Source organism: Eptesicus fuscus, chromosome 23 (genome assembly GCF_027574615.1).
Source record: "Eptesicus fuscus isolate TK198812 chromosome 23, DD_ASM_mEF_20220401, whole genome shotgun sequence".
NCBI classification, from domain to species: domain Eukaryota; kingdom Metazoa; phylum Chordata; class Mammalia; order Chiroptera; family Vespertilionidae; genus Eptesicus; species Eptesicus fuscus.
In genome coordinates, this window is record NC_072495.1 from 3252469 (window position 1) to 3275416 (window position 22948).

The 22948-nt window shown below is 58.1% G+C and overlaps 1 protein-coding gene across 1 annotated transcript; it reads right to left on the bottom strand.

The window, feature by feature from the left end:
- Positions 1–744: 744 nt before the first annotated feature.
- On the bottom strand, positions 745–22841 carry GLTP (glycolipid transfer protein). The gene is made up of 5 exons (XM_054712695.1): positions 22546–22841; positions 6914–6972; positions 5831–5964; positions 3647–3797; positions 745–1839 (listed from the first exon to the last, which is right to left on the bottom strand). Exons 1-5 carry the CDS (start codon positions 22646–22648, stop codon positions 1657–1659), a joined length of 630 nt encoding a protein of 209 aa, XP_054568670.1. The 5' UTR covers positions 22649–22841; the 3' UTR covers positions 745–1656.
- Positions 22842–22948: the final 107 nt, after the last annotated feature.

Below are 22948 nucleotides of genomic sequence, written 5' to 3' on the forward strand. Positions count from 1 at the left end.
ACACACCTAAAGAGCAGGTGAACTTAGAAAGATGAGAATTCCTACCACTAGCAATGTTAGAAGACATGATTACACCAGAGACAGTAAAAGCAGTTCAAATGCCCATCCCTTGGCCATAACACAGGGAGCCTTCCAAAGTGGGTGTTCGGTTGAATTGTGCACAAGACCCTTGAAGGTGTTCCATAATTTTCAAGGTCAAGTTCAAATCCCTTGGTAGCATATCAGACACATACACACACATACACACACCCTGCTCTAGGCCAAGCCACGAGGCCTTTGCCTTTGCCTTCAAGTGCCCTGCCCTTTCTCCTCCACCGGCCAGGCTCCCTAGCCCCTTCCGTCAAGGCCCTGACGCCCTAAGGTGCATCCCAGGGGTGGCCCCTCAGCAGTGTCCCCAAGGCCCCTCAGGCACTGACCGCCTATAGCGTCACTGTCGATTCACTGGGCCATCTTGCCACTAGACTACCAGCTCTGTGGGAGCAGGAGTTAAGTAAGACGAACATGCCCCCTCCATCTAACCCTAGTATCAGTAAAAAGCATCGACCCATAATAAAGTGCAAATAACAATGGATCACGGGGTCGGGACGCAACAGGGATTGGTGGGGACGGAGGCACGGCGGAGAACACACCGCCCACTTAGCCTGTCCAGCAGGACAAACACTAGGAAGCAGGTCCACGGTTGGTCCCCCGTTGTGACCTCTAACCCAGGAAGAAGACGACTCAGGAACTAACACAGCACATAGATGTGATTCCAAAATAGAGATTTATTTATTAAGAATTATTTAATGTTTGCATAAAAATCACCAATTGTTCCTCATTGGGTTTTTAACACACATGAATTCTTTGGGGGTCCCTCTATTCACCCCAACACTTTCAAAATACAGCTCTTGTTAGTGCCAGGAGGGACAGTTAAGGCAGCGAGGTGTTTCCGGGGGTCTCGGCATCGGGAGGGCTCGTGGTCTCCCCTCTGAGAGAACACACATGATAGGTAGTTTCTTAGGTGGGGCAGGCAGTCCCTGAAGAAAATACTTACGCAGAAGAATGCAAATTCAGTTACTCGTACCTGATAGCTTTAAAATAAAGTCCCCTTGGTCAAGGTCATCAAAGGCTTGCTGGTTGTTTTCAACTATAAAAAACTGTCTGGAAAAAGACAGCAGGAAAGAGCGGGGTCTATGCTGACAGCGCCGTGAGGCTGGGCTGTGCGGCCACAGGGCACACAGCAATCTGCTTAAACAATCCTGTGTGATTTCCAATCAGACTCCTCGTGGTCCTTACACGATCCGAAACATCACCGCACCAGATGCTCATTTTTAAAATGAGGTGTATGACAGGGCTCCCCCAGGGTCACGCACCACGTGGGGGGACGGGGACAGAAAACCCTAGGACTTGACTTATTAGCAACATTAACTGATTTTTATCACACTGAAATGAAGGCAGCCGGTCTGTGCTGCCGTGGAAGTAAAGGTGATTCAGAAGGAGGGCGGTTACTTATTGCTCTGTTAGGATAGACCCCAAAAATGACTTTTCAGAAACCAGGGCCGTCCCCTGCAGCCCCAGCGGGACTGGGCCGCTCTGGGGGCCGCAGCCCAGGCGGCCTCCGGCTGCTTCACAGTGATTCTGGCTCCTCTGTTTCTGGGAGTGCGGCCGCGGGCGCGCCTACACCTTGTAGTTGAGCTCGGCGTTCATCTTGGTGTACATCTCGTAGATGACGTCAATGGTGGCCGTGTAGTTGACCAGGAACAGGCGGACCTTCTCCAGGCACTCCTCCTCCGTCACGTTCTGGCCCTTGGAGAGCGCCTTCAGGAAGTCGGACTTGTAGGGCGCGGCATAGAGCGCGGCCTGGGGGCGGGCGAGAGGAGTGGCAGTGTTAGGGGGCCGACCCAGCAGGCCAGGCCCGGCGGGGCTCCGTGTTGGGCCGGGGTCTGCGCTGACTGTGGCATTCAAAGGGACAGGTCTATTCCTGTCTACCCGTGAGGGACGGCAGGACGGACTCCAGCTCTGGGGACAGACAGACCTGGGTTCAAACCCAGCTTGTGCCGCTGACTAGCTGTGAGCCTTGAGCAAGTTACTTAGCCTCTCTGGGCCTCCAGTTCATCATCTGTAAAACGGGGTGGCCCCGGCACCCATCCGACTGGGTGGCTTTTGGGCGGACTACGGGAGTTGTGCAAAGTGCTCCGCACAGGGCCGCACACGGGATGAGCCGCTCCCTCTGGGCGAGCCTGCGCCGGAGGGGAGCTGCTTCTCTGGAAAACCCACTTCCTGCGCAGGGAGAGGACCGCTAATCCGTGGCCACTTTGGTCCTTTGGGAGGCGACACTTGCCTCAATTTCAGGGCCTCCTGACACTTGAAAAGATGTCAGAGAATCACAAATTTACGGAATTTCAGAGCCAGAGGGAAAAGTGTGCCACCAGACAGAAGGGCTACGAGTTGGATGGGGTGAGGAAATTACGAACAGTAACAGTCATTATGAAAACAGTAGCAGTTCTGATACACTGAGTGCGAACCATGGGCCAAGCACCTGAGGCAGATGAACGCGTTTCCTTTTCACAATGAGCCTTGGCGGCAGGGCCTACTTTACACCCGTTTGAAAGACAAGGGTGCTGAGGGTCAGGTCATAGAATCTCAGTGTGACCTTGAGCAAGATACTTAACCGCTCTGAGCATCAGTTTCCTCATCTGTGAAAGGGGGTAAGGACGCTTCCACCTCACGGTGCATTGGCGAAGATTGCACACCATGGGCGGCTGCCTGGCCAGCCTCACAGGACCTGCTGCTGTGACTGAGGTGGGGGCTGTGAGGTCCTAGGGGGAGGGGAAGGCTCCCAGGGAGGGGCCCTGTCCCAGCCCTGCCAGGGCGGGTGGCCCAGAGGTAGAGGTGTCCACATCCCGCCTGGTGACTGGCTCTTCCCGCCCAGGGCCTGTGCCGTGTGGGAGAGACCAGCCATGAGACCCCTCATGTGAACGAGGCTGGGCGGGCGGTGGGAGCTGCAGAAGGCGGGGTGGCCACGACATGGGCGAGATGCCAGGCCATGAGGCAGGGCGGCCAGTGACAGCGTGTGGCACCCCGAGGGCCTCTCAGCTGGTGCCCCCGGGCCCTCAGGTAACAAGGCTGGTGCTGAGGCCCGTTTCCGGGAACAACAGCCAGCGTCACCCCAACTCGAGCCACCAGGAGCCTGCGGGCCAGCTTCCTTTCAGCGGTGCCCACGGGCTCGGGGCCTCCTGCCCCTCCCTGCCCAGGGTGAGGAGCTGGGCTGAACCTGAGGGCCGACAGGCCAGCCCACCATCACCCTGACGTCCTCAGAGTCACGGCCAGGGCTTCTCCCTCCCCCCACATCGGGCCTCCTAGGACGAGGCACCTCAACAGAACATCTAGCGTGACGCCTGCGTGGCCACGAGCACCTAGCGTGACGCCTGCGTGGCCACGAGCACCTAGCGTGACGCCTGCGTGGCCACGGAGGGGACTGTGAGGCGGAGCCGCTCACAATGCCTGAGAGAGGCCCTCAGCGCAGCGGCCCCCTAGGCAGGGAGCCCTTCCTGAGACCCGGGGACGGACGCAGGCTCCGAGGGTCACAGGAAGGCGTGGCAGGGCGAGGAGTGGGCCCCACAGCTGGGAGCCTCCGGGGCCGGGACGAGGCGGGCTCCGGGCTCACCTGGAAGATCTTCTGCACGATCCAGCCGTGGTACTTCTTGAGCGCCATCTCGTAGGCCTTGGTGGCGTTGACGCGGATGAGGTTGGGGTGGCTCTCGTCCCGCTCCCCGTCGCAGATGCTCTGCAGGAAGACCTGGATGAAGCGGAGGCCCCTGCGCCAAGGAAGGAGACAGGCCCGTTAGGACGCCCGCTCCTGCGCACGGCAGGCCCGGCTACGCTGAATGGAACACCTACTGTGAGCCGGGAATATGTGCACACAAAAGCAGGTGGCTACTTATCAAGCACATTTTATCTTACACCTGGCTTCCACGTAACGTGACCTCCGGCTCCACACAGCGTCTCCCAAGCACCTTGTCCACACCAGGCCCGGCTGTGGCCGCTGAACACGGTCCCTGCTGGGAGGTGGGGTCTGGGCCTGCCTTGTCCGTTTCCTCACGGAGCTGCAGACACGCCAGCCTCTCCCGCCTCTGCTAAGCCTGCTCTGCCTGGGACCTCCCGATCAGCCCTGGAGACTCTGCTTGGCCGCCCTCCTCCAGGGAGCCCTCCCTGACCTCTCTGCTCCAGGCTCTGAGATCCTGCGTTCAGGATCCACCCACCAGACCACGACCCTAAGAGGGTCCGTCCTCATCTCACTGCATCCTGCTCGCGGCACCATGAACAGCACACGGCAGGTGCTCACTATGTGCTCACCTGGCTGGCACCCTCCTGCACCGCCCTCCGGCAGCCTGGCTCTGCCCACACCCATGTACACACACACCATCTCACTGGTCTCAACAGCACCCTCTGCTTCGCTCCTGAGAAACCCAGATCCTGCGATAGGATGGATGGGCCGAGGGCATCCCTCGCTCCAGGATGATGACACCAAAGGTGAGGAGCTGGTGGGGCAACTGCTCACACATGCCGTCGGGGTGTTAGTTACAGGCCACCTGCCCCGATGCCCACACGGCCACCCCCTCCAGGAAGCAGACTCTCCGTGCTCCATTTTATCAAAGAAGCCCATGCTTGGGGGAAGGAGGAGCTGGCTGTGGGGGGTCTGGGCAGAGACAGGGAGGCGCACCCCTCCTGGCTCCAGGCCCCAGAGAGAAGCAACACTGGGACATCTGTGGGGCAGGGAGGGGCCCCTGGCTCACGGCCCTGCGGGCTCTGGTGTTTGCACAGCTAAAGGAGAATTCTGTGGCCGGCAGAGAGCAGCACAAGCTGAGCACAAAAGCTGCCTGGCCTCTCTGAGCCTCGGTGGCCTCATCTGTAAAATGGGAACAACTACATATGGATTCAAGTATTTGCTATGGGGACAAGATGTGTTGTGGCTGCGAGCATTGTCAACTCTGCGGTAAGATCATCTAAGTTCAAATCCCTCATCAGGATACCGTCCCCCAGACCAGTGGTCGGCAAACTCATTAGTCAACAGAGCGGCAAACCGCTGCCCCAGACCACAGGACGAATTTGTGCAAATTAGATAGTTCCTTCTCCTTGAGATGCTGTATTCCTGTCAAGAAGCTGTCATCATCCACAATCTACCACGTGACCCGCCCTGGAGAGGCCATCTCCCGCTCGTCCCAGGCCTGCCCTGCGGCCTTGGCCTCCAGAAGCCTCCGCGGCCTCCTCTGTGAGCTGGGATCACACCACTCCTAACGCACAGCACGTGAAGCACGGCCAGGCCCATCGAGCTCAGCACGACGCCCGGCCGGCGTGGCTCAGTGGTTGAGCATCAACCCAGGAACCAGGAGGTTCAATTCTCGGTCAGGGCACTTGCCGGGGTTGCAGGCTCGATCCCCAGCAGAGGGCGTGCAGGAGGTAGCCAATCGATGATTCTCTCTCATCATTGATCTTTCTATCTCTCTCCCTCTCCCTTCCTCTCTGAAATCAATAAAAATATATTTTTAAAAAAAGAGCTCAGCACAACGCCCAGCTGTGTGCGACCTGCTCTGCCTCTGACGCTCTGGGACGGAAAGCGACGCCATCAGGCAGCCCTCAGCCCTGGGTGCTTTTGCTCAGCCACGAACCAGCATCAGCACAGGTGAGGGAAACGAAGTGACCCCTTCCCGCCGGGGCGGCCCCGGGCCGCGGCAGGGTGGGTGGCTGTCCTGGGCGGGGCGGGCCTCGGGCCGCGGCAGGGTGGGTGGCTGTCCTGGGCGGGGCGGGCCCAGGACTCACAGCCACAGAGCCTGCCACCCCAGCTCATCACCTTTTCAGCCACATCAGCGCCAGTGTGGCCCCCACTTTGGGCCACTCTGCTCCATACATTTCCTTCTCCGCCTCCAGGATGTTCTGCAGGGTCCGGAACTTGGCCGGGTCGGTGTTGTACACAGCTTTGATTTTCTGAAAGGGAGCACACGGGGTTTCTCCTTGGAAAAGCTGTCCCCACAGACGAGCGGCCGGCACGCTGTGGGGGGAGCACCCACCGGGCCTCGCTCTCCTCCCACCAGTGCCGAGAACGGCGATGGGGCGTGTGCGACAGGAACCCGGGATGCCCCATTTCCTGAGCCACCCCCCTGAGCGCTGCCTTCTTTGATGCTCACAGCAAGCCTCATGTGGCGCTGTCATTACCCCAAATTGCAGATGGGGAAACTGAGGCTCAGAAGGCAGTGAGGTGCCCACGGTGACACAGCGGGTTCCTGGCATGGCAGCGGGGTCCTGCACAGGCTGGCTCCAGAGGCCACATTCTCCAACCACGGTGGACAGCACCTCAGACACCAGTGTCTGAAGTTTCACCGTGTGGACAAGTAGAATATGCTCTTAGGGTTCAAAGATGTCCGGAAACAAGGCTCTGAGTGGAGCCGGCAGTTTAGGTCTGAATCCCACCTCTGCCATGTCCTTGCTGTGTGACCTCAGCTGAGTCCTTCAACCTCTCTGAGCTTCCTCATCGGTAAAATGGGGATGACAACAGAGCCAGCCTCAAAGGCTGCTGGGATGAAGAGATGAGATAGTGCAGGGCAGCCAAGCCCTACACGGAGCCTCAGTGCCCTGAACTCCCAGGACTGAGGGAGGGAGGGCCGGGCCCAGGCACCATGGACTTCTGAGGTCAGTTATTTGGGGAGCGGATATAGGAACCAGCAGGCTCCGCCTGTGGTCCCGTTCAGGCTGGGACTAGGAGGCATGACTGCACAAGAGCCTGCGTCCGACTCCGAGGAGCCAGGGGCCACGCCCGTCCTGCAGGTCTCCTTCCCAGCCCTCAGCCTGGGAGCTGGCGGCAGGGAGCGGCCCGGTGACCGGCAGGCTTAGAGTCCCGAGGCGGTACCAGGGTCGCAGCTGCCAGCCCGACACGTACCGTGATGTTACCGCTGATGTCCGCCTTGATGGGCGTAAACACTGGGGACCCGAGGCAATCTGGGGAGAAAACGAGAGAGAGGTTTAGATTCCCGAGGGTCAGGAGGCCTGCGGACAGGATGGGTGGCACTTGATGTGTTGAGGGAGAGGCAGAGCTGTTTTCAGGTGTTAAAAAGGCTCCTGGGCAGGTAGTCTGGCGTGCTGGGCTCCAGGTGAGACCACTCTCCTGCTGCAGGACTTGTCAGAGCCTTTAAAATGCAACCCCTGCCGAACCGATTTGGCTCAGTGGATAGAGCGTCGGTCTGCGGACTGAAAGGTCCCGGGTTCAATTCTGGTCAAGGGCATGTACATTGGTTGTGGGCACATCCCCAGTGGGGGGTGTGCAGGAGGCAGCTGGTCGATGTATCTCTCTCATCGATGTTTCTAGCTCTCTCTCCCTCTCCCTTTCTCTGTGAAAAATCAATGAAATATATTAAAATGCAACCCCTTCTGTCCACAGCACCCTCCGCACCACAGCAGCGTCTCCCACAGACCCTCTGCAACGATGGACCCGCTCCGGATCTGCCATGCAGGCCACACGTGGCCACTGAGCACTTGAAATGTTTACCTCTCATTTGAATTTAAGTAGCCACCTGTGGCCCGTGGCGACCATATTGGACAGCTACCCCTCTTGGCCAACAAGGCGGGACACTGCTAATGAACCAGCTGGCCAGGAGGCGGACTGAGGAGTCCTGAGGTGGGAGAAGAGGGACCCGGTTTATTCAAGTCCTTCTCATTCGCCAGCTTATAAGGAAGAAACGAGGGTCCACGGTTCGGAGACGGCACGAAAGCCCAGAAGAACACGCCAGCAGCGGCGTCAGTCACGTAACAGACCATGAACGTGGCCTTGACACCACGCTGCGCGCTCTGGCTTGGCTGTGTATCCCTTTCCCTCTGAGCCTCAACTTTCCATCTAGCAAATGGAGCAACAGAACCCATCACAGAGGTGCTCCGAGGATGACTGAAAACAGTCCACCTTTGGAATCAGAAGATGTTCTTAACTGGAGGTATCTTTCATTTCTTGGCAGCTCATAAAACAACAGAGCACCCTAAAATAGGGGAGTTAATGAGATGTAGGCCTGGAAACTGGCCGTGCCTGGAACTCCAGGCTCCGCATGAAATGTGAGCAGCCTGTGGCCTGCTCCTTCCCCTCCTTTGTGACCCACTTGGCAGGCTGGCACGGGGATCAGAGACACCCGGCCCCCAGGTCAGAGCTCCCTGTAAGGGCTCGGCACAGAGGAACCATACGGGGAATGGCCAGCTCTCCGCTGGGCAGGCTCAGTGTGGACTTCACCCTCAGAGCCTGAACACACCTGCTCATCCTGAGCCCAGAGCCCAGGGGACAAAGATGCCCGGGCAGGCCACAGTGGGTACCAAACCCCCAGGAGGAAAACACTGGGGCCCATGTCCCCTTGCCCCGGGCCAGGCAGGGGCCTTGTTGGGCACACCAACTGAGTGCATGGGAGCAGAGGGCTGGCGGAGGGACGTCTGCAGGCCGAATGCCATCCAAGGTGACCCAGCACACCTGGCCGGCCACCTGGAACATTCTCATCGCAGCTGTTACTAGTCAAAAGAGGTGACACTGTAAGTGAAATACTCCACACCAAACGGAAAGAAGGTGGGTTAGGGATCCAGACACACCAAGCTTGACTCCTGGCCCGACCACTCCCCACGGAGCCGTCTCCTCGTCTGCGTGCCTCGCGTCCTCACACGGCGAACGGGGCAGTCATCGTACTTACTTCACAGCCTTGTTGTTGGGATTAAAAATCGTGCGTTGAATTGCTTAGCAGAGTGCCCAGGGCGTGCACGTGCAATGAATGGACTTTGATCACTTTGGTGACTTTGTATTGTAACCAGGGTCCGTCCCACGGGCCAGCAAACGCCACAGGCGTCACCCAGCGGTGCGTGGAAGCTCCCAGGTCCCACCTCCCACGGCCTCGCCCCTAACACCTCTACTTGCCTTCTTCCTGAGGCCCCATCAGGACCGGGGCTCTGGGCACAGAACCCTCAGGCTGAGCGGTGAGCCCTCTCCCCTCAGCGACTGGGCCCGTCTCTCGGGCCTGTGGGAACAGACACCGTCGCTGGAGCTGTCCAGGATGGCACGAGGAGCTGCCCCGAGGTGCTGGGCTGCAGGGGCTGAGCATCTAACCCTGGGCACTCTGGCCCCGAGACGGGCCTGCCAAGCGCTGCCATGACGTAACCAGCGGCTCCTGCCCTGGGATCTCGCCTGACGTGTCACGGACCCCATCCTGCAGAGGCCAACCTGGGAGGTCGTGGGCCCGCTGGCCCGGGGCTGTGTCCTCACTTACTGCTGGCTCCCACAGGACAGCACATCCTAGGCTTCCAGAACAACGCGAGGGAGCCCGGCCGGAGGGGCTGAGGGGGAGCGTCGACCTCTGAACCAGGAGGTCATAGGGACGGTTCGATTCCCAGTCAGAGCACATGCCCGGGCTGCAGGCTCGATCCCTGGTGGGGGCGTGCAGGAGGCAGCCGGCCGATGATTCTCTCTCATCATCGATGTTTCTATCCCTTCCTCTCTGGAATCAATAAGAAATGTAAACAATCATGCAAGGGAGCCAAGATCGCCTCCGCCAGCCACGACTCCCCTCTTGACGGTGCAGCCCGGGGGCCGGGCCGGGGTGTGACGGGCTGAGGACCCAGCCCTTCCAGAGGGCAGCTGCTCTCAGCTCCAGCCGATGGCGTCACATCCTCCCCTTCGAAGTGCAGGGTCCTAGACAGCAGGTGGGCGGGTGGATGGCCGTAGGTGTGAGGGCAGTAAGACAGTAATGGTAGAAGCCAGGCAGCAGGTGTTGGAGTCTTCACTGTAAAATTCTTTCAACTTTTGTTGTATGTTAAAAAGGTTTATATGAAACTAGAGGCCCAGTGCACGAAATTCGTGCAATTGGGGAAGGGGGGTGTCCCTCAGCCTGGCTCCCATCACCACCTCTGCGCTCACCGCAGTGAGCCCGGCTCAGGGCTTCTGGCTGAGTGGTGCTACCCCTGTGGGAGCACACTGACCACCAGGGGGCAGCTTCTGCATTGAGTGTCTGCCCCCTGCTGGTCAGTGCACATCATAACGACTGGTCGTTCCACTGTTCAGTCAATTTGCATATTAGCCTTTTATTATAAAGGATGTCGGGAAAAGTATCAGGATTTTTTCCTGCTCATGAAAGCCATACTTCTTCCTTCTGCTTTTTCTCCGAGTCCACTGCGTGTCACAGCGATGGCAGTTAACGAGTAACTGCTTGCCGGCCATGTGTCCCATGGACTTGCGCTGTGAGAGGTGGGGACCGGCTGCATCCCAGGTGCTGGCACCGAGCTGGACCCCAGTGGGTGCTTAGATGGCATCTGTGGCATGAATGGGTGAGCAGATTGTGGAAAACGTGAATCTAGGGGCGTAGTTCCTGCCGGGCAGTTTCTCGCAGTTCAGACTGACCCGAAGCACTGGTTCCGAACACCCATGCAATCAAGGCGGCCGAGGCAATGGGGGGGGGCTTGGCCCTCTGCCTCCCTGTCTGTGATGAGGTCACTAGTGGGACTCCCCGAGGGCTGCTGCGAGGGGGAGTGGGGGCCGCCACCTGTGCATCGCGAGTGCTCAGGCCACAACGCTGACTGCTACCTGCTGATTTCCTTTCTTTCTTTCTTTTACTGTATTTTTATTGATTTCAGAGAGGAAGGGAGAGGGAGAGAGAGAAACAACGATGATGAGAGCGGATCATGGATCAATTGCTCCTGCACACCCCCTACTGGGGATCGAGCCCGCAAGCGGGGTACATATTGAACCTGGGACCCTTAGTCCGCAGGCTGACGCTCTATCCACTGAGCCAAACCGGCTGGGGCAGGGCGTTTGTTTTTTGTTTTCCTGACAGTGCGCTGCGCAGGTCCAGGACGCGCCGTGGTCAGCGGGAGCCGCCGGCCAGTAGCTGTTATTATGCCGTGGCCACCACACAGGGACAGAGCTTCTGCTCGAGTGTGCGGTGGGGATGTGGGGACTAACGGGCATTTCCGGAGCTGGGAGGGGAGCAGGACAGACTGGGGAGCGGGGGGCGGGAGGGGCAGGGAAGTACCCCGGAATTCCCCTCCATGCGGGACAGGGAGGCACCTCTCTGTACACACACATGTGCACGTGACGTCAGCTGGGAGCATCGGCACATGAGCCACGTGACTGGGGGAAGCGGTGCAGTGCGCCACAGAAGGCCGGTTCTGGGTTCGAATCTCAGCTCTGATGTGACTGTGGACAGGGACGTACCCGCGCTGGGCTCAGCCCTCCTTGCCACGGCCCAGAGGTGCTGTGCAAACGGGAGGTGCTCGGAGCAGCTGGGCTCACGCCTGTCTCAACGCGACCGCCGAAGGTTCTGGTCCGGTGCTTGTCTTTGGCGCCGCCGAGGCCGCCGAGCCCAGAAACGCCAAGTGACCTGCCGGGTCCCACCGCGGAGCCCAGGCCGGTCCCACGGCCCCTGGCCTCTCTTCCCAGAGTGCCCCCATCGGTGTGAGGTCAACAAAAGGGGGGCGGGGGGCTCTGCAGGAAAACCGGAAGGTGATGTTCACCCCAAGCACACGGGCCTCTCCAGTAGTTTGAACTCAGCTGGCCCTGCTGCGGGGGCGTGGATGGAGCGTGACCAGAGCGGCAGTTCCAGCAGATCCCCCAGCCTTCCCTTCCCACAGAATGCCGCCCTGCCCGGCCCTGCCCAACGTCACCTTTCTTGTTTTACCAGTTTTACGGTTGGTTCCAGACTTGTTTTTTTATTGTCAGCAAAACAGGCCTTTAAAACGCCACCCAGAAGCGCCAGGAGGGAGGGAGGGAGGGGGCTGGGCTTGGAGGGTTTCCAGATCCTCCTCTTACCCCCAGGAAGGAGGAAGATGTGTCAAAGACAAACAAAGTCAAAACAGAAAACAAAAGAAAAACCAGACACGACGCTCTCATCTTCACAGAACCAACGCTCAGAGGCGCAGAGGCTGCGCACGCCGGCCTGGGTTCTCTGGAGCATGTTTGCCGAGCACGGAGGTTTTCCTAGGCCGCGGCTCCACCAGGAGGCATAAGAAGAAGATCAAGAAATCGGACTGGAAAACCCAGAAACTCCTGTGGAGAAGCCCATCACCAGCCAAAGCCCAACAGCACCCGGTGGGGGCAGGGCTGGCAGTGTAACGAGCCGCACGGACCACGATCCATCGCCTCTGGTACTGTAAAGAGCTCTCACGCCAGTAAAAAACCAGGCCTATGGGACAGACAGGCCATTCACAGAGCACATGGAGACCCAATCTCAATACTAAAAGTAAAATCAAAACCAATCTCTCCCACCTACCAAACCTCTGCACACTCCGCCTTCTCTAGCACAACCCATCGGAATGGAACAAAAGGTCTCTGCGTTGGTACAGGAGGCATCTCTGGGTTTCTAAACAGGCCACCGGCGAAAACACGGCCTCTGATAAAGGCGTGGCCCAGCGACGTCACTACATGGCTTTACACGGCACGTCTTCAGGTTCTTAGTAGAGCTTTGCATCGTTTTTTTAAATATATTTTTTATTGATTTCGGAGAGGAAGAGGGAGAGAGAGAGAAACATCAATGATGAGAGAGAATGACTGATCGGCTGCCTGCCTCCTGCACGCCCTGCACTGGGGATCGAGCCCACAGCCTGGCGTGTGCCCGGACTGGGAATCGAACTGTGACTCCTGGTCCATAGGTCAGCGCTCAGCCCCTGAGTCACGCCGGCCAGGCTGCATCATTTTTAAAAAACTCCTCCTTAGAAATGTACACTTGAAACCTACATGATCCTATTAACCAATGTCACCCAATAAATTCAATAAAAAATAAAATAAGACCTCCTCTGACAGGTGGCGGCACTGCCTCCTGCTTGGATTCCGCTAGAGACTTGGAAAACGAGTAACTGTCACCCGCCAATAAGGGGAGACAGGCCGCAGGGAGCATTTGGTGACAGCTCCGACCTCTGACAGCCCGACCTCTGACAGCTCCGACCTCTGACAGCTCCACTGGACTGGGACCTCGGTGCTTCCTGCTGGGGTCTCTGCTGCAGCCCAGGCGGCGAGATCGCCCGGGAGCGGGATTCCCCAGGAGCGGAATTCCCCGGGAGCGGGCAGTCAGCACACGCCACACAGAATCACTCATTTCCTCCTTCCGGCTTCGACACCGTTGGGAAGCACGGCCATCTCGCTCTGAGCCAGACCACACACACATGTGGAACCCCACCTGAGCTGCCCCTCAGACAGCACCTCTTACAGCGGGTGGTGTCCTGACCCTGGGCAGCTAACTGGGTCCGTTCCCGCCCCTCCCACTGCATCTCAGGAACAGTCTTCATTTTGAAACACAGAGCGGCCGCTTTTAACATACGCAGCTTCACGGTCAGCCTGTGACTCAGGATCAGACACCTAAGCCCACGGCCGACGACTCGTTTCACAAAGGACCAGGATACCGGGCACGCCGTAGGAGTCTGGCTTGGGGAGGTTCCATTTCAAATTCAACGTTTATTTTTCAATAGCTGGTTCATAAGGTTCCCTGTTAGACATGGGGGGGGGGGGACAGGGGGCAGGTTATCTCTACAGTCCTGGGTTACAGGGATCATAATGGGAGGCACTCAGATTACAGCTGGTGGAGATGAATCATTCATTACCTGCGGGTGTGGGGGTGCTGTGTGTGGGGTGCCGCGTGTGCGTGTGCGTGTGGGCACGTGCGCACCCCATGGCTCAGTTTGCAGTAAGGCCTACTTTGAAGGACAAGAGCCCTGAGAATGCCCGCCTTCCTAGAACCAAGGCCTCCTCTAAATTCCACCCTCTAAAGAGGAAAGAATGTTCACAAAACATTCTAAAGTGTTGCTTTTAAAAACCGCCTCCAGCCCTGGCCGATTTGGGTCAGTGGATAGAGTGCCGGCCTGCGGACTGAAGGGTCCCGGATTCGATTCTGGTCAAGGGCACATGCCCAGGTTGGATCCCCAGTGGGAGGCGTGCAGGAGGCGGTTGATCGGTGATTCTCTCTCATCGATGTTTCTATCTCTATCTCTCTCTCCCTATCCTTTCCTCTCTGAAATCAATAAAGATATATATTTTTTAAAAATCGCCTCCATGACATGCCAACTCCCTTTGTCCACAGCCGCCCCTTTTGGCAAAAACCAGCCTTGAGTTGGGAACGCAGTGGGAATGCCTTCTCTGCCTGCTGTGGCCTGGGAGAAATTACCCTCTGAGCTCCAGCGTCCTCTTTATAAAAAGAGGTTAAAAATGGGCCCCACCTCATAGGATCGTGGTTACAGGAGAGTCTACAAACTAAGGGCTAAGCAGTTTCTGGCCGATAAGATGTTCAACTAAAAAGAAGGTATTCGTTATGCTTGTTGTGGTTATGATTATTATATCATCATTTTCATCTTTCTCAACAGGCAAAGCGTTTGTTTAGAGAGGAAATCTAGAGAAGTATGATTCCAGTGATGAAGAAAAAGAGCGGGAGGGCGGGCAGAGAGGCGGAGCGAGAAAGTGGTGCTGACTGATGGCCCGGGGTGAGTGAAATGAGCAGGAATCCTCGTCATAAAACCATGACTTCAGATGTACTCCAGGCCATTACAAAGAGCTCTCTCTCCGGGGCGTGGGACAGGAAGCCGGGAACCGCGGTGCGGGAAGTGAGTGCTTTCTCAGCACGGGCGCCTGACTGGCTGCCTGACCGCAGAGCAGAGCGGGCTTATGGGACCCTGGAGAGGACTGATCCGCTGTAACGACTTTTACAAGCTCGGATACAGTTAACACCGTAACAACTAAAAGGAAATTAAAAAGGCCCGGATACAAGTAGCACTGGAAGAATGTAACAAAGGGAGTTAACACCCGCCCAGGCGGTTTGAAACTGAAATAATGAAACCCAAGGCCAGAGGCCCCTTCCATTCTAATCAGCTCACGGACAGGCCTGTCCGTCTCGGAAGACTCCCAGCCCTTGGCGTGTGCGGCTCCCTGGCTGAGGGCCAGCGGCTTCAAAGCCGGGCGGGGGCGGGGGGCCCACTTTCCAGCTGTGTGACCTGGTGACCCCTCACCACTCTGAACCTCAGCTTCTTCGTCTACAGAATGGTGCCGATTCCTTCTAATTCGTGAGGCCAGTATAAGGGCTGGAAGTGCGGTATCGGCCGGTTCCACGTTTGACGCACGGAACCACTCAAAACAGGGACTGCACGAGCGATGACAGGAGTCACGCCCATATTCTAGAAAGCCCCTTGACCGGCATTCTTTCCATTCCTTTCAGCTCGGCACTGGCTGGGCACCTCTGCTCTGCCAGGCGCACTGCTGCGCCCTGAGCGCCTGGCCCCCCGCCTCTGAGGGATCCACAGGGCACCGCTCCTCCCGGCAGCGCTGGCGTGGACCCACACAGGTGAGGACCAGAGGCAGGGGCTGACCTAGCAAGTGGTTTCCCTCCTGCTTCTCCATCTTTTCCCTCCGGAAGTAGCGGCGGACCTCGGCCCCTGACCTCAGCCCCTGACCTCAGAACCAGGCTGACCTCAGCCCCTGACCTCAGCCCCTGACCTCAGCCCCTGACCTAGGCCCCTGACCTCGGCCCCTGACCTCAGCCCCTGACCTCGGCCCCTGACCTCAGCCCCTGACCTCAGGTCCAGGCTGTCCTCAGCAGAGGGCCAGGGGATCTAATCCCCATCACGGGGGACAGTGCAGACGGCGCCTTTAGCTATGGCAGAGGAGGGCGCCAAGCGGGCCTCAGACGTCAGCAGCCAGGCAGCTCGGCGGGCAGCTGGTCACTGAGACCCAGAGGCAACCTCCTGCAAGGTGCTTTCCCAAGGGCTGCATGTCCAGGGGGCCGTTTCTAACGCCCCGAGGCCCCTGTCCTACCTGAGCAAGAATGGAGTGATTCTGGGCACCGAGCACCCACATCACTCCGGGAGGTCACCTCCATCCCCCCGGGAGGCCCTGCTTCACGGAAGGCCCGGAGCGGAGACGGGGGTGGACACAGCTCTGGCCCCACAGGCCCAGGACTTCAGTTTGGCTCAGCTTCATGCCCACACCCACGTTTCTTTGACCTCAGGTGCTCGAGCACGGACTGCAGCGGACAACAGACCCAGTTCAAAGTGACTTCTCCCACTGAGACTCAAAACAGCCCCTCACGGGCTGTCCCCCGACGGCCAGGCGAACACAGCGGGGCCAGCAGCAGCCCTCTCATCTGCTGCCACTGAGGTCTGAGCGCGAAGCACCCACGTGGCATCGGGCACACAGCAGGTGCCCCCAAAGGCTAACGAGCCCTCACGCACTCGCGAGTGCACCTCCAGCGGACGGCAGGAATCTGCGGCAGCTTCCCATCGCGAAAGCGTGCGCTCGGCTTCTTCGCCCCACACCACCTGCTTCTTCCTGCTGCGGCCTCCCTCCCAGGAGCAGTCTACGCCCGCGCCCAGACTCCAGCGCTCAACCAACACCAACCGAAATGACGACTGACCTGCTCTAGAGAGAGGGCTCATGTCGTTTCTTGTTTCTCTTTCCTAGGATATTTTGTATAAAACACAAAACGAACAGGTATTTGTATAAATTTAAAAACAAAAACATGGCACAGATGTCATTGGAAGGTGCTTGTTGAAATGGAGCCTGGGAACTTCTTCCTTTTTTTTGTTAATCCTCACCCAAGGATACGTTTCCATTGGTTATTTTAGAGAGAGTAGAAGGGAGGAGGAGAGGCAGAGAGAAACATCGATGGGAGAGAGACACATCCATTGGTTGCCGCCCGCACGCACCCTGACCAGGGCTGGGATGGAGCCTGCAACCGAGGAATGTACCCTTGACTGGACCCGAACCTAGGACCCTTCAGGCCATGGGGCGACGCTCCAGGCATTAGCCAAACCGGCTAGGGCAGGCAAGGGGACCTGCTTACCCACAGACCAGGGGGTGCGGCGGGGCTGTTCCCAGGGGCTAACGCAATGTGCCAATTAAAGGGGCCGACGCACTGGTGACTTCCACACCAGGCACTCCCATGTGAGTTCCAGTAGGCAGGACGTGGGCCCAGCTCCGCAGGCCAATGATGAAGCACACGCCTCAGAGGAAACTTGCGTGTCTGGGCTGTGCTCCCAGCATGCTGGGCACGTCGCCGTGGTGACAACACAAGTGTTCAGTCACCAAGCAGGCTGGTCCACAGGGTCTCCTCCTCTGCCGGACCGGAAGTCAGGGCAGCAGGCAGGCACAAGGGCACAGCACTCACAAGGAGTCCAGAGGCCGGAGGTCTAGTCTGGCTCTATGGCCACTCACGGGCTGTGTGACCCTGGGCAAGTCCCCTAACCTCTCTGGCCTCTGTCTCTCGGCTGTAAGATAAGATGATGGTGTGCTCCGGGCTGCCATTGGTCCCCCCAAATAGAGCAAGCACTGAACCAAAGGGATGGAAAACCATTCTTTTGGGGATTATTCTAGGACTAATTGAGTGCCAGATACCTGGACCGACCAATTCAATGGGCATCCATTTAATTAAGCTAAGAGGCCTGAATGAAGAAAAACGCTCCTGGAATTCCGATCTCAAGAACTGAGAGGTCAAACACATTACCTTCAGCTCCTGCATCTTCGGTTTCTCCCTGAACAGTGGGAGCTAACAGGTGTCCTCTCATGCATCAACTCTAATTGGCCTGCCCTGGCCGGTGGCTCAGTGGTTTGTGTCGGGCTGCACACTGAAGGGTCTTGGGTTCAATCCTTGGCCCCAGCCATGGTGCGTGCGGGAGGCAACCACTCGATATGTCTCTCTCACATCAATGTTTCTCTCTCTCTCGCTCTCTCTCCCCTCCCCTCCCTTTCACTCTCTCTAAAAATGAATGGAAAAAATATCCTCAGGGGAAGATTAACAGTGACAACAAAAAACTCTAATTGACCCAGAGTGGTTGTGTTAAGACACCAAGCCCAGCCTGGCTCAGTGGTTGAGCACTGACCTATGAACCAGGAGGTCACGATTTGATTTTTGGTCAGGGCACATGCCCAGGTTGTGGGCTCAATCCCCAGTGGGGGGCGTGCAGGAGGAAGTGGATCGATGATTCTCTCTCATCATTGATGTTTCTATCTCTCTCTCCCTCTCCCTTCCGCTCTGCAATCAATAAAAATATGTTTAAAAAAAGAAAAGAAAAGCCCTAGCCGGCTTGGCTCAGTGGATAGAGCGTCAGCCTTCGGACTGAGGGGTCCCAGGTTCGATTCCGGCCAGGGGCACATGCCTGGGTTGCAGGCTTGATCCCCAGTAGGGGGTGTGCAGGAGGCAGCCGATCAATGATCCTCTCTCATCATTGATGTTTCTGTCTTTCTCTCCCTCTCCCTTCCTCTCTGAAATCAATAAGAAATATATTTAAAAGGAAGGAAGGAAGGAAGGAAGGAAGGAAGGAAGGAAGGAAGGAAGGAAGGGAGGAAGGAAGGGAGGGAGGAAGGAAAGAAAGACACCAAGTCTGTATCTGGACTTGAAGGGGAAAACTGTATCGTGATTGATTAATAATGTCTGCCGTAGGCATAGGCTATGAATGATGTATTATAAGTTGGTCGTGTATTGTAATTTAGAAAGAGAAAAGCAAAACACTTTTAGGAAGAACCCAGAAAACATGGAAGTGGAACCAAAGGCCTTCACTGGGAAACCAGGCACTGAAGTAGCTCCAAGTCTGCACGTGACAGGCGCCATGGAGTCTGGGCTTCGGGAGAGACTCCCTGGGCGAGGGGCCCTTAGCTGATTGCTGAAGGACAAGGGAACGCAGCCAGGCGAAATGCAGGTGGTGGGCTGGCGTGTGGTGCGCCAGGCTCCAGAGGCAGGCTGGCCTGGACCACTGGTGGGAAATGGCTGCAACACAGGTTCCGAGTTGGGGCAACAGGGAGCCATTGAGGCTTCTAGCCGGGGGAGGTGGTGACAAGACTAAATGGCATCTAAGTCTCTCACTTCCTCTCTGCCCTTCCTCCGCCCGCCAATGGGCAATGCTCTAGAACAGCTGGAAAACTGACCTAAAAGATGAGCGAGCAGGCCTCACAGAAGTCAGTGGCAAGCTGATCGTCAGAGATGAGATCCCATTACGGGGTCAAGGTGGAGAAAGATGAACAAACTGGCTGGAGCGATTCAGCCCACAGATAAGGAGGAAGGGCTGGCCCGAGATGCTCTGAGTCACATCTGACCTGCGCCCAGAGCATCGGCATCCGCCCGGCCAGCCAGCCCTACCACAGACTGCACCCACGGAGCCTTAAGAAATACGGTGCTCTAGTGACTTCACTTCTGAAAATTAGAAATAACAAAAGAAGCATGCAGAGAAATAGATACGAGGATGTTCACTGCAGCGTTGTTTAACAGAGCAAAACATGGGAAGCAATGTGATTTTCCAACAGCAGGGGGCTGGTCGAATGAACTGTGGCCACAGTCAGAGGGAATGCTCAGCCGCTTTGAAAAAGATGATTGACACGGAAAGATGGCCACGCTACAGTGTCAGGTGGAGAAGCAGCTGATACATTCTCCCTGGGAGATCGATAAACAACGAGACTCGGGGGAAACGAAACACTGAAATGTCAGCAGAGATTCTCTCCGTGAAAAGCCCTCCTCACAAGGCTGAGAGAGGACTCAGTGCACTACTCCACCCGGAATACTGAGCACGTAGTAAGTGCTCAATAAATGACAGGGCGCGTTCCACTGATCATTTCCTCCTGCTCCATTTTCCTTCGAGAAACAGATCTCCCTTGCAAAATTGCATACTTTTTAAAAACACAGCTTTCAGCCCAAAGCTGTATCTGTACCGAGAGCAATGGCTCTCACCCAGGGGTGCTTCTGTCTCCTTACAGGTATTTTGGTTGTCACAAGTCGGGTAGAGGTACTCCTGGCTTCGAGTAGCCGGAGCTCAGGGATGCTGCTAAACACCTCACAAAGCGCGGGAGCCCCATCACAGAAAACGGTCCGGCCCCGAGGTCAGCAGTGCCGCAGACAGACACCCCGACTGGGAGGGAGCGGCCACGGCCATGCCTTCCAGACTTCCGGCGTCCATTACCCCAGACCGCCTCCATCAGGAGACACGCGCCACCCACATCACCAGGTGACCAGACACTCCCACGGTCTAGACCAGTGATGGCGAACCTATGACACGTGTGTCAGCACTGACACGCGTAGCCATTTCTGATGACACGCGGCCGCCGAGGCAGCCGCATGCCAAGGATGAAACATTTGCTGCTCCTGAGGATGAAACATTTGCGAAATAATGTTTTTTCCTCAAAATGACACACTACCCGAGTTATGCTCAGTTTTTTGGCGGTTTGACACACCAAGCTCAGAAGGTTGCCCATCGCTGGTCCAGACAAAGCCCCTGTGTTAGAACTGACCGCGGTCTCACTCGACCCCTGAGCCCCAGAGAAAGGCCATCGGCGGGAGCACCCTCCTTAAACGTGAACCTCAGAAGAACTTCTCCCAGAAGAGCACAACGGCTCACAGTGGGTTGTCACTTTTTTAGATGCTGAGCATTATCCTCCTCGGCCAGCCCCGAGGCTTCTGTGTAAATGGCGCTTCTGTCCACAGATGTGACGGGCACGGCACGTGACTCGCAGCCAAGACAAGGGTCCTTTGAGATCGGGGAGAGGGAGGGGGTGCTCTTCAGCCCTGGCACCAGCTCCCCGCTGGCTCCAGCTGCCACCATCCACCCCCTTTCCTCTAAAACCAGCCGGGTAATCGCATCCAATGAAGGGACTCCCACGTGCAGAACTGATGGGCAACCTCGCCGAGGAAAGGGAGGAAAAGGCCTCAGCGCTGCCTCAGGCTCCCACCCGGCACTGCTGCCATTGGGCTGGATCAGGTCTTTGCCCCGGGGGGGGGGGGGGGGGCTGTCCTGTGCACTGTAGGTGGTTCGCACCGCCCCTCACCTCTCCCCACTAGATGCCAACAGCAACTCCCCGCACCTTCCCCCGCCCTCCGTTGGGAACCACGAGCTTAAACAGATGCTGGATCCTCGTCGGGGGCAGGCTGCTGTCCTGCAAATGTCCACAGAACCAAATGGGGGACTGTCCAAGCACGAACAACTCCTCCACGCGAGGCCGGCTACCGCCAGAACTCGGCCTGGAGACTCAGGGCTACGGCCACCCCCTGGTGCCGACAAGGAGAGAGCCCTGTGCATTTAGCACCAACTGAGACCTACCATGTGCCCGGCACTGTCCTGATACCGGGGAGGCAGCGGTGGACACGGGTCTGAGGACCATACAAACCAGGCCATTAACCTGGTTCAAACCGTGATCAATCATCCACTTACTATATGAAGGAACCAAAACTGGATCCAGGAACTTAAATAGTAACACCCCCACCCGCCCAGCTAAGATCTCCTTGGCACTAAGGCCACACGATTTACATACGCCACTTCATTTACTCCTGCCGCTACCCCTGGAGATCAGCATCCCCATTTCACAGATGGGGACACTGAGGCCCAACTCCAGGCAACCACAACCACCCCAGAGCTCACGCCACTGTAGGAACTACTGCCCCCAATGAGCCCTGGTCCCCACTGGCGGTCAAGTGACCGCCCGGGAGCCAAATCTCTTCAGTCTCAGTGTTAGGGTTCTGTCATTGGTAGGGTTCAGTGGACTCTGCCCTGGGCACTGGTGTCCTCCTACCAGGCCACCAAGTGAACTCACAGGTCAGGGCACAGGGCAGGTCCGCATGGAAGGGAAGAAAGGGGCTCGGGTTACACCCTGTGCCCAGGACCTGACCGCAAAGGGCAGGGGCAGCGGCACTGTCTTCTATTTCCCATTTTCCATCCAGGCCTGGGCTGGGCTGAGGGAGGTGGGAAGGAGGCTGGCATTGGCTCAGGGACTGCCTCCCAGCTGCTGAGACCTTCCTGAGTATGACAGCCGGGGGAGGGGTCTCCTTTACAGCCCAAGCCGAGCACCCTGGGTCTGACATCACCCCACAAGGCAGCCCCCACCCCCAGTCCCCACCTCTGTTCTAAATGGAGAAAAAACTTCAGGTGGTTCCCCTAGAAAGGGGGCCTCCAGTTTTGTGACTCATTTTCAAAACGCCCCTCTTCACCCTGCCCAGCTTCCTGCCTTGGAGTGTGGGTGTGGAGGGGGGAGAGGGGAGGGGTCTTTGGTCTGGAATGGGGGCATGCTGAGGGATGAAGGGTTCACGGGTCCCCCGCGGAGAGGCTGGGAGAATTTACGAAAAGGGAGGGAGTTGACAGCCATTCTAAAAGGGAGGGAATGATGGGGTGCGGGGTAGAGGAATTTGAGGGAGAAGCGGCGGGAGGCCTCCCGGAGATGGGGGACTGCAGAACCGGGGATGTGGAAGAGAAAGGGGTGTTTGGGGAAATGGACAGTTGGGGAGCCCAGGGGAGCGGAGCATTGGGGTCCCCTGGTGGGTACGGGGGAATGTGAGGTGTCTGGGGAGAGGCAGGGAGGGTGGTCTGGAGCCGAGACTGGAGTGTGGGGGAGACGGAGGGTTGAGGACGCCGGGGAGAGGGGGGAGGATGTGACATGAGGGGAAGGTGGGGAGCGGCCGGAATGGGGCGCATGGGGGTGCGGGGAGAGAGGGGTCTCGGGGGCCCGGGGGACGGGACTGGGCAGGGCGGTGTGGGGTCCTCGGAGGAGGACGCCCCGCCGGGGCCGCGGCTGCCCTCCCCGCTCTGCTCGGGCGCGGCTCGGGCCAGGCTCACCGAAGAAGGGCGGCAGGTGGGACACCGCCTCCAGGAAGGGCCCGGTCTCGATCTGCTTGTCCGCGGGCAGCGGCTTCAGCAGGTGCTCGGCCAGCAGCGCCATTTCGGGGTCGAGGCCGGCGGTGATGCCCCAGCCGGCGCCGCGGGCGTCCACGCCGCCCCCCCGGCCGCCGCCGTCCGCGCCGGGGCCGTCACTGCCGCCGGCGCCAGGGCCGTCACTGCCGCCCGCCGCCGACTCCGGGGACGCCAGCGTCGCCACTTCCGCCCGCCGCGCCCGCCCGCGGAGCCGAGCGCTGAGCGCCGCCCGCCGGCCGAGGGCTAAGGTGCCCGCCGCGCCGCCCCGCCCCGCCCGCCCGCGCCCAATCCGCGCCGGCCGCCGTGCCCGCCTGCCCAATGGGCGCCC

Excerpts from the sequence above, each read along its gene's own strand:
- GLTP (XM_054712695.1), bottom strand. The coding sequence starts at position 22,648 with ATGGCGCTGCTGGCCGAGCACCTGCTGAAGCCGCTGCCCGCGGACAAG. Across the intron at positions 3,798-5,830 it reads GCGCTGATGTGGCTGAAAAG|GGGCCTCCGCTTCATCCAGG; the intron begins GTGATGAGCTGG and ends TCCTTGGCGCAG. Across the intron at positions 1,840-3,646 it reads TCGTGCAGAAGATCTTCCAG|GCCGCGCTCTATGCCGCGCC; the intron begins GTGAGCCCGGAG and ends GCCCGCCCCCAG.